Below are 12,034 nucleotides of genomic sequence, written 5' to 3'. Positions count from 1 at the left end.
GTAACACATCTTTCCCAGTCTATAACTTTCGGCGCTTCCCTTGCTGACCAGTTCCGTATTAACACCAATCTGGCATAAAAAACTAATCTCACTAAGGTCCTTCTATTATCTCTCGAAACTTTAATACTACTTGTATCGCCCAATAGAACGAACTGAATCTCTCTAGGGATTTTCACCCCTACATCATTCTCCACTCTCTGAAGAATTAAGGACCAAAATTGAAATTTTTTTTCACATGACCACAACCTGTGTATATAGTCTGTTCCACTCACTCCACACCTAGGGCATTGATCATGCGATTTATACCCGATCTTGTACAGAAAAACTGGAGAGTAATATGAGCGATGAACCAAGTTGAACTGTACAAGCTGGTGATTTCCGGATCTGGAAACCCTTTTTATGTTCTTAAAAATTAGGGACCAATTCCAATTCATCTCTTTACCCAATTCTTTTTGCCATTTTTGACAACTTCTACCCCTAAGAGAGGAGGCCATTACATTGTTGCTTAAATGTTTATACAAAAATGATATTTCTTTTTTCATAATACTCTGATCCATTAGTTTCCCCACTAGCCAGTCCCGCTCTTCCACTTGCAGCGAATTATATTTTAAATCTGCCCTCAGAGCTGTTCTCAAACCCTCAAATTCTAGCCATAGACCAGGGTCAATATTGAGCTCCTCTTTTACCATTACCCAACTTTTAATTACCTCCCCCCTAACCATATCTCCAATTCTCTTAATCCCCAGATTGTGAAACCTCTCTACTGTCTCCAGATTACCCGTTCTATATAAATGTATATTTCCCCAGATCGGTGCAAAGTCACAGACCCCTTTAATACCACGTGTCTTTTTTAGTTCTTTCCACACTTTTATAAGCAATTTTACCATGGTCCAGTGTCTAAAATCCCCCATTTCTAAGCTCCCTGCCTCCAATTTCTGAAAGATATCCCAATCACAATTCTCCCCTACTACTTCCACTTGATCAAAAAAAAAAACTTGTTCTATATTTCACTAACCAGTATACTTGTGAGGCCAACCAGTATCTTTTTACATCTGGAACACCCAAACCACCCTTCTCTCTGGGGATATATAAGTACTCTATTTTTATTCTAACTCTACCTCTCCCCCAAATCAAAGCCTTAAATAAAGATCTAATACGTCTAAACAATTTCTCCTCAATACAACAGGGGGAGGCCGCAAACAAAAATAATAACTTAGGGAGACACACTGACCTGATTAAAGTAATTCTATCTACCCTCGATATTGGGAGATTCCGCCATACTTCTATCTTCTTAGCTAGCTCATCAACTACCGGTTTGGTATTTAGACTGTTAAATTCTTCCAGACTCCTAGAGACCCTCACCCCCAGATATCTAAAGGACTCCTCCCCCTCCAGCGATCTCAAAGGGGGAAACTCAAATCTACGATGTCTATCTAGGGGCATTAGTACCGACTTTGACCAATTTATCTCTAAGCCCGAAAAGGCTCCCAATTCCTTCACTATTTCCATCACTCTGGGCACAGATGACTGCGGATCTTTCAAGAACAAGAGCAGGTCGTCTGCATATAGAGACACCCTGTCCCCCTCACCTCTCACCCCAAACCCTATTACTCCTTCGTCTGATCTAATTTTAATAGCTAAGGGTTCAATACACAGGGCGAAGAGCAAGGGGGAGAGGGGACAACCCTGCCTTGTGCCTCTACTCAACAGAAAAGGTCTCGAGGAATCTCCTTCCAACAAAACAGAAGCACTAGCACCTAAATACAGCAGCTTCACCATACTAATAAAACCCTCTCCTACACCAAATTGCCTTAAAGTCTCCCACAGATATTGTTTTCTAAACTTGAACGTTCAGCATTTGACTTCTGGTGTCTGGAGAAGTTGGTTGCTGCCCTAATGAGTCCTGGAAAACATGGATATAGCCATAGACTGTAACCCATGTTTTCCTGGCAGCCCTAAGGCAGCATCCAACTTCTCCAGACACCAGAAGTCAAATGCTGAGCGCTTGGGTTTGAAGAATGTTGCCGAAACCCAACAGTTTAGCAAATTGGCTCAACACTACCTATAAGGTTATATAGTGTTATTTTTATTTATTAAGAAGCTAAAGACTAACAAGGCAGCAGTAGGGAGAAAGTCGACAGAACTTAATACAGCGCGAAGCCTGGGACAGATGTAGTCGTTTTATTCACCAATAATGGTGGACGACACCCATAAGGCCTGCCATAGTCTCATTAGCTCAGCTCTACAGGGTTACCTTGCTGCCACAACGTATATTGACTCCAGTCTCCCTTTTCTCTTAGGTTTTCATCTTCAGGAAGGAAAAGGCCTTTGCTTTTATCCATGACAGCAAGACCCTCATCACGGACCATCTTCCAGTTGGATTCCAAAGCCTTCATGGGGGATAAAAAAATCTAAGATCATTACAGTATCACACAGAACATCACCACAAGCCTAACAAGAGACTGACCCTTATATACAGGGAACGTGTGTGATCCAGTCAACTAAAAATAACAGGCGTCCAGTAGTTATCCAACCACAATGAGGTCTTGATATCTGGTGTCTCACAGAAGGAAGGTGTTAGTATGGATGTACAGCAGGTAACTAGCTGTGGATAATAGAACACTAGACATTTGCCTGGATGCAGCTCCTCCAGCTTGGCTCATTGCTATTCAGAAAGCATCTCACCTAAGGAGAAATCTTATCACTGCCTACAAATATTAAAATCGCTGTAGGAGAAAGAGAAGGACCATTTACATATTATATTGGAAAACGACTGACAATATATTGCAGATTCTGGTCACTGTAACAGAGGACTAATCCACAAATCCTATAAGTGTGCAGCTTGTAATAGAGACTGTATATCTATATCCGTGTATCTATATATCCGTGTATCTATATATCCGTGTATCTATGGGACTGCTGCTGGAGGTTATCATGTGAGGAGATGGGTGAGATAGCGTAGTGATTGTCATGGCAGTCATTTTCTTTTTAGCTTATTGTAAGCAATCCTTCTGAATACTATACACGGTCTCTCACTGGGATGAAATGGCTGGTTACACAGTGAAGATTGCATTCAGTTAGTGTAGAGCGGTGGTGTCTGCCTTATGGGAGGCATAATAATGCCTAACATCTACCTTTAGGAGTTAGGGTTACATGCGCTGTTGCAAGTATATCAGACATTAGCCCTGATGCCCAGCCAAACCTCCAAAATAAACTATTAATGTCATCTAAAGACTATATAACTATGTGGTCTCTACATACTAAGGCTTGGGCCATACTGCCACAAAGCCTCCATCACATAGTGCGTTTTAAATTACCAGAAAAAAAGCTGTGTTTTTCTGTCCCGTTACATTGCTAGACATGCAAGTGAAAACCCAACAGACCCCATTAACATCAATGGGATCTTACAAGCTTCTTGATGTCAGTTGGTACAGGCTCCAAACATTGCAGGCAATGCAGTAACTTACACAACGTAGCGGCACATGAGCGCTACAGGAAGCATGGTTGCACTAGCATAAGGAGCTTATCTTTTATAAAGGGCTCTCAGTGGGACCCATTCTGAGATTTGCTATATGGGTCCCAGATGCCTATCCATGTTGTATGCCCTTACATGCGCACAAAACTAAAGAGAGAAAAACAAAAAACTTATTTCTATCAATTTGTAGCCTCCGGTACCCTGATTATCCTAGTGCTTTTCACACCTGCTGAATCTAAGGGCTCTTTTACATGAGATGATTATTGTTAACAAGTATTCTGGGAATACCCATTCACCTGATAATTGTCCAGTTTTTGCATTTTAATGGCTGCAAGAACGATACAGCTATCATTTATGCGTCCTGCTGCCCTACTATAAGATTCCCACCTCATTCTGAACGAAAGTCACTTTAGATAAGCGTATGACAGGAGACAGAAGTCGTACTGTTGGTCGAGCAATCCCTGGGCTCAGATTCCATGGTAGCAGCTCCAGTCAGTGTATGAGAAGCAGGAAGGAAGAGGGACATATACATCCACCTTACAAGTATATAGCTGGCAGACATATCCAAGACATTTTTTTTTTAAACATCTATTTAATATTATCAAGTATGGTGAGACTACGTGAGTGGGGGTGGCCTGGCTTGCCCTTTTGGATTGGGGACGGTGGGCGGGAGTGCCGCAGAGTATGAATGCGGTATGAATGTTGATGTGTGTTGTGCGGTCTTTTTCTTTTCTCCTTTACTTCGGGCCCTGGGCATCGAGCTGTTCTCCTTACTGTTACTGTTTACATAACGGGATGCCATCAGGGACCAAGGTTCGGATTTTGATTAGGGATCCAGTGGTAGCTACTCACTGTAAGCTTAGCGAACCAGTACTCTTTTATTGCTCTGTATAAGCATTCCACTGACTAATTTCATATGTTATGATCTGACGCCGATGTTAGGCGTATTGTTTGTTCTGGTTATGTTCAATGGTTGTTCGTATTGGAAAACTGCATAAATAAAACCTTTTAAAAAAAGTATGGTGAGACTACCTCTTCCATAGGTTTCGACATACTTAAGACTTTTGACAGCTGTACTCTCAGATCCCTGTGGGTTTGCTGTTAATATAAGGTGTATAGGGCTGTCCCAAATGACCACTGACAGATGAGGTCAGTAGTGATAGGGGTTGGACGTGATGGAAAATCACCCCCATTCCTTTGTTCTGGGAGAGATAAGGCATAGCAAGAGGAAGAGAACCAATGGCAGAACAATTGTTCATCCATCAGTGATTAAAGATGTACCTTAAAGGAAAAATCAGTATAGGTTAATGCTGATAGTTCCCGGTAGCCCCCGCCCCTCTATCTAGCATCCCTCTTGAGATCCTTCTAAGTTCCGCCATCTCTGTGAAATTTGATACAGTAAAATATGTAAATTAGCTCCTTTGGTGCACTAAGGGAATTCCTCGGTCTCCCCAGTGCACCATTCGGCCTGCCTGCCACCACATACAGTCCCATCATTGATGCATATTTCAGTATACTGGAAGACCAGCCTGCTTATGGATTCTTGAATATACAATATACAAGTAAGCGTGACCATAAGAGTCGGCAGGTGGGCCAAACAGTGCGAAGGAGCTAATTTACATATTTTTACTGGATCTAATTTCTAAAAAAGGCGTGGCTTAGAAGGATCACAAGAATGGCGTTAGACAGAGGAGGTAGGGGGCTACGGGGAACTTTCAGCAGGAATAAATATGTTGTAAGACATTAGTTCTAAAGACTCATCTCTTATTACTTTTGTCCATTAAATTTAAAACCTGTCCTACTTGATGGAATGGAGACTCTCTTTGTACAGTTCTTCATACAACACTACTGATTTTCTGACGTGTAAATATAGAATGAAATGTACATTGTATAGCACATACAAGTAAATATCAATGCATTGTATGTAGGTGACAGATTCATTTTTACACGGTAATTGTCATGCTTTGACTGTAGATGAAAAGACTCAGATTGTCGTCTGCGAAGCGATAGCATGACAGAGGCTTTGTCTCCGAGGAGCTAATGAGCTTTATATTATGACAGTACTGTGTGTCCCCAAAGCAGTTTTACACCTACGCTGAACTTGGACTAACATTCATTACTGAGGAGACGTAAAATGAAAATGAAATATTATAAAGAGTTCTCAAATACATAAAGTAAAATGTTATCCTCCAGTCACATAAACAGTCACTTCTGATGCACGACGATAATGATAACGTTACAGAATTACATCTCACCACCCCCCTGCCTGCCATGGTATGTCAGATATTTTTCATTACAAGTCCTGGAACAAAAAAGCAATAAAGAAGTATAAAGAAGTCAAAAAGAACAGACACAAAGTCATTGTTGCTGACTGTAAAACACTAAAGAGAGTTCAAAGAGTTCAAAGGATCCCACCACTACATTGACTAGAAAGTGACTTCCTTTACAATGGCCGATTATCGGGCAAATGAACATTCATAGAAAAGCTTCCTTCTTATAACTGGTCCTTGTAAAAAGGCGAGCAAGCAGTTGATGGGTGAGAAAACGCTTGCTCACCGGTTGATCTCTTCTGGGGCCAATAGAAGCTTGTTATCATCTGCACATCGCTCTGTGCAGACAACATCGCTCTCCCAATCCTTCCATACATGTACCTGCACAGCTCCCAGAGCATTCATATGTTCTGCATGGGGGGAGAGGAGACACTTCTAGTGCTGTTGTATCTTCCTTCAGAGAAAAAAGATCAGGGCACACTGAAATCCAATGGCCTTAATAAAGACAATGATCAGCCGAAGAGCTGATCATCGGCTGATCATTGTTTCTCAGCAAGTTTAAAAACCCTGTCTCGGCCAGTAATTTGGCTGAGCGGCCTGTCACTTTAGAGATGGCTTCAGACATGCTGACAGCATCTGTGATGAGTGGGGAGGACACGGAGTGTGGACGTTAATATTTTTAAAATAAGCATCACTAATTGTGTGTATATATATATATATATATATATATATATATATATATATATATATCTGCACGACCATCGAGCAATGTAATGGGCTCAGAAAGCAAGCGCCAATCTAGCAGATAGGCACTCCCTTAGTGTAAGTTCACACAGGCGGAATTCAGTAAAATTCAGTATATTCAGTAAAACAGGCAGAATTCCCTTTTGCCTCAATGTGTCAGTGGGATGCCTCGTGCATTTCCGCTCTATGCTCAAAGAATCTAAACGTCAGTTCTTTGAGCGGAGGCGCGTAAGGCATCCCACTGACACACTGAGACAGACGGGATACCGAGCAAAGTCCGCGGCGGAGAATTCTAGCTGTTTTACTCCGTGTGAACGAGCCCTTACATAGAAAAATTAGGCAGTGGGATATGGGCCTTACATCATCTGTCTGGGGAAGGTCAGAAGGCCCCATACACTTTAGATGATTGGATGGCTACACAGATATTAGCCAGCTAATACTTCATTTACGCTTATTTTATTAAACAGATGCACATCAGGGGTATAAATAAAGAGGGTGCAAAGACTGCCCCCACATCCAGACCCTTGAACTTGAGGGGCTCAAAAGTCCCTTTATTACATACAAGAGACCAGTACTAATAAAGACTATAATAGATAGAGATTTGTATTCGATTTTTATAGCGGCCAAGCTGCCTCTAGGTGATGCCTCATGTCCAGGAATGGTTACATTACAGCATCTTAACTTACTGTTTTAGTAAATATTTAGCTTTACTTTAGTCTTTCCTTCTGTAATCCGGGGGGTTACAGGATGACTGACGTTCTGAACGTATAAAAGTATAAGAAGTGCTAAGAGCCAGTGACAAAGGGGGACACATATTTCTTCTATAGCTGATTATTACTAGAATAATAACCTGAATAAGTGTAGATCCAGAACCTTTATAATGTCTAGCATGTAAGGGGGGTGATCATAGGGATTTTACTGTAAAGCAAATAAAATCCCCCTGAAAAAAAAAGCCTAAATTCATTTTTCCGATCATGACAAATGGCTAGATACTTAGGGTGATAAAATGATGATAAAAGGAAGGGTCAATATCCTGGGATCGGAAGAAGCATCTGTCTTTCCAGCAATTTCCCTAGATGGGAAGAGCAGACCATAGATATGATAGATGTCGGACAAACCCTGCTCTCTGTATGTACTTTAGTGTGACATGAGAGGTGCTGCAGTAAACAGGTAACATGGTTATGCTTGGCCTCATATCTAGAATTCATCATCGGAGAAGACAGCTCTCTACTGAAACTTTACTCATCTGTACTTTGTTATTTCCCAGCAGAAATGCTTTGATAAATTGATAGCTAAAGGGCAACCAAAGAATAATAATGTTCATTTTGAGTGGACAATCTGGGGGCTGTTGAGCTCCATCCATCATTTCAGAGGACTTTCAACTTTCCTGAATTCTTCACCTAAGTTCTTGCCACAGGGAAACTTATATTGTTTCTGCCACATTACAGATTGTTATGGCCACAGGTGTACCAGTAAGATCTACATTAACCTATATGTTTGCCCATGATGTTGTCTGTGATTAAGTGAGATGTTCATCCGTATATTATCTGTTCTCAAAGGACATGAAAAGAAAAGAAGCAACATACAAAGGTCAAGTGCACAAAACAGCAGCCACCCTTACCTAGCAGCTATCAGCCTCAGCTCATAGAGGACCTGCCAGAGCCATGTATTATAATGGAAATAACTAAAAACCTTTGTACACCAATATGTTTCAGTAGTGCCGCTGGCCCGTCACAGCACTTCTTGGGCTACATGAGTTATGGAACTCTGGACTAAAGCGACTCTGTACCCACAGTTCCCCCCCCCCCCCCCCAAACTGCTTGTACATTCGGATAGCTGCGTTTGAGCTTTTAATCCATGATCTGTCCTGGGGTCCATTCGGCAGGTGATGCAGCTATTGTCCTAAAAAACAACTTTTAAACTTGCAGCTCTGTGTCAAATTGGCGTGGCCTAGAGTATCTGTGCTCTAGGCTTGCACCGCTTCTCCGTCCCTCTTCGTCATTAGGAATGCCCCAGGCAGGATTTCTCCCATTCACTTGTCAGAACACTGCACAGGTACCTTAACAATGTTCAGACAAGTGATGATTAGGAGAAATCCTTCCTGGGGCATTCCTAATGGTGAAGAGGAAGAGAAGGAGGGACGGAGGGGAGGTGCAAGGCGTAGGGCATAGACACTCCAGGCCATGCCAATTTGACACAGGGCTGGAAGTTTAAAAGTTGTTTTTTAGGACAATAACTGCATCACCTGCAGATTGTGGGTACAGAGTCGCATTAATGATTAAACATGTTGGGATGTATACTTGGTATTTTAATACATGTTCCACCTGTCTTCCACCATTGTTATTGCTGTATGACAAGTTCTTGCAGGCAGTATTAGCAAGTTATGCATGGTGTACCTTTTCTTCCATACCCTTTCACTGAATGTAGGGATACCATAAATATATATTGAGCATTTATAGGATTATGTCGGCACAACCCTTGAGATACCTAAAAAAAAATAAAGAAAAATAGTATAGGGCAGCGGTCTGGTTCTAAAGTGTAGGGAGATATTGCCCTGCACTCACATGAGGACAAGATGAAATGAATGCCCACCCACCAGGAGTTATACAGAGTCACATCAGGGAGGGATGGATGAGCAAATGGTCCGAGAGAATAATTAGCATGTTTATGTTTTATGCTGGTTTACACATTTAAAATAAAAGAACTGCTGCCAAAGGATCCCTTTAAGGATTTCACACCTAGAACAAAGTTGGGAGAATATATCGCACAATCTCATTATAAAGAGAAGCCAGGTATAAAATATATTGAATCTAAATGCGGTGTATCAAAGGCAGAGTCTCAGCCGCAGAGCAGGAGAGCAGCGTACTGTGAATAACTGAGCGGCTGCTAATCAATCTGATGAATAAGATGATGCTCAATATTCATGGCCAATGTTCATAGTGATAAATGTCTATTTTACTGGTATTTTAAGGGTTTATTGAGAATGTGATAATAAGTATGGCTTACTACAGCGTTCTCCAGCTGCCTTCCCTTTGAGGCACAGAACAATACCATTCTAATTACCAACATCTCAATTTCTTGTATGAATGAATCACACTGGGAATCAATATATTTTTAATAGCTGAAATCTTTTATAGAGTAAGTAAATAAACGTAAGGCATTTGCTACATGGAAACAGATATCCTTGTACATACATACTTTCAAAAGGTCCTTTGGTAAGACAGTCCTCCAAACAGACCACAGAAGGGGCAGGGTTTATATGAACCCCACCTTAAGGCTACTGTATGTTCACACAATATATTTTTTATGACATGAACGACCATTGTTTGCAATTAAAACAACATCCGTTCTCGTCAATGCAAACATCGGCCGTTGTTCACACAGTGTACTTAACAATAGTCGTTGTCAAGGTATGGCCGTGGAAATAATCAACATATCAATTTCTAGCCATTGTGCATTGAAATTAATGCAATTTTCAGCCCAACAGCAGCCGTTGTTTTTCAGTGCCAAACAACGGCCGTTGTTGCGGCATTGTGTGAACATAGTCAAAGAGTGTAAATATTTGAGGTGTCCCTAGCAGGACTTAAAGGAATCTTGTCATCACCGTCATTCTTCCTCATAACTCATAACTTCATCAGGGCAGTTCTTGGTGGGTTCACTCTGGGATCGGCCTTGATTGATAGTTCTTTTCCTTTTGTAGATCTTTTCTTTTCCTTTTCCTTTTGTAGATCTATCAATCAAGGCTAAGGAGCAGGCACAAACCACCAGGAATTTCCAATGACTCATGGGTCAGTCAGCATGAAATTCAGGACTGTTTTTTTTTTTGTTTATATTTTTTTATATTTTTGAAATTTAATAACCAGCTTATAGCCAGGCTGCAGGACCTTAATTACTATTAAGTCCACTAGAATATTAGTCCGTTCCCAATCTGAAGCTGGAGCTCCTACATCTATTTTAAACAATATTCTCATATGGACCTTTTCTGGGACTTTACAATTGATTGCCTATCCTCAGGATAGCCTATCAATAACTTTGGGGTGCTGACACCAGGCACCCTTGCCGATAGGCTATTCAGGTGACCTGCAGTGCTTACAGGTGTTTACAGTAAATGTTGATTTTTTATTCAACGATATTTAAAAGGTGATCTGCCCCAATGCTTTCTTTATTCTCCTAATATACCATACAAACCAATTGTAACATGTCTTTATTCTAGTGTTGCATTGGATGACATACAATAAAATCATCATATATCATACAGTAAATGATAGTAGTTATGTAGTAGATTCCTTTGCTGAATAAGAGTATAAAAAAGGAAGCTTTATGTAAGCATATGGCTTAAAGTGAACATTCTCCATTTATCATTGTGCTGTTTTTGGGTTTAACATACTGATTACTTTCCTAATATATCTCTATAAGGGTCAGAGCTGAGTTTATCTGATCCAGAGCTACAAATTTCCTGCATGGGTATATTCCATACACTTTAATAAAAGATTGCTCTTTACTGAAACAACAGAGAGAGAATAGATTATGTGGAATCCCCAAGTGCAAAAAGAAATTCTGCAGTGGCGGGTGTTCTCCGACATGCAATTGCCTTCCACTAAAAAAAACAGATATACTAAGGAGTTAATGACAATAAACACCTATGCCAACTGTCAGTCCTTGTTGTAATACACATAGAAGTATGGGATCATAGAGAAGCATGACAACTGTGTCTGCTATGTACCATGTCTGATTGTTTTCAGTGCAATGTCTGTTTCAGGCTTACCCTCACTAAGTCAGTGTAGCCAGTTTCTTTTGCAGTCCACCATGGCTGGGCTTTGAGTCCATCCACATTGTACAATGACCTCTGCCAGACAGAGGCAAAATGTCCCTTCTTGTGGCCGGCCTCGTACCATACGTATGCCTGAAAAATATTGGAACATTGAAGATTACTGAATTTTGAATATTTGGGGATGAGAGAAAACAAGTATAATGGTTGGCCCATCACTTCTTTAGAGATTATTGAGAAGTGTGTGTGTGCAGCATCAGATATGATTTGGGCTGTATAACGCCTAAAGAAAATCTTTGGATGGCACAAATCTTTGGCACTGCTCAATAGAAGCATTTATAGCAACCTAACATCTGGCTGTATAAAAACTATAGTTTTTGTGTGTTTTATTATGGTTTACAGATCTAATAACCACAATTACCAGTAGCTAAGCTATTCTTATGATGCTATTAGCTTAGTCTTTTCAACTCACAGTCAGACTGAACACTAACAATATGAACACTAAAGATGAGATGGGAGGCACCTGTGGGTATGGTGGTAGGGAGATGCAGTTGGCTGAATTCCAAGCTAGAGTGGATAGCAGAAACAGGAAGATAAACACTAGGCAGGAAGTAGGACAATGCAGAGAACAGATCAGAAGGAAAGCATAAAAGACCAAGCACAAAAAGGTAATAAAATATATAATAATATATGGCCTTTAATTAGACAATTAAAATAAGTATTATTTCTGGGAAACCCTTTCAGAGAATGGGTGCATGATGACAGCTATCCCCCATT

At 40.8% G+C, this 12,034-nt stretch overlaps 1 protein-coding gene across 4 annotated transcripts in view; it reads right to left on the bottom strand.

Moving 5' to 3' along the window:
- ASPH (aspartate beta-hydroxylase) overlaps window positions 1–12,034 on the bottom strand; it is a 144,608-nt gene that overhangs the window by 7,731 nt on the left and 124,843 nt on the right. For all 4 annotated transcript variants that reach the window (XM_069957539.1, XM_069957540.1, XM_069957541.1 and 1 more), the window contains 2 exons: window positions 11,255–11,392; window positions 2,255–2,390 (listed from right to left, as the gene is read on the bottom strand). In XM_069957539.1, coding sequence (XP_069813640.1) covers window positions 2,255–2,390; window positions 11,255–11,392 — 274 coding nt within the window. The remainder of the gene's footprint in view (window positions 1–2,254; window positions 2,391–11,254; window positions 11,393–12,034) is intronic.

This window comes from Dendropsophus ebraccatus, chromosome 2 (assembly GCF_027789765.1).
Source record: "Dendropsophus ebraccatus isolate aDenEbr1 chromosome 2, aDenEbr1.pat, whole genome shotgun sequence".
NCBI lineage: Eukaryota > Metazoa > Chordata > Amphibia > Anura > Hylidae > Dendropsophus > Dendropsophus ebraccatus.
The sequence above is the reverse complement of the archived record's forward strand: the minus strand, read 5'-3'. Positions and strand labels throughout refer to the sequence as shown.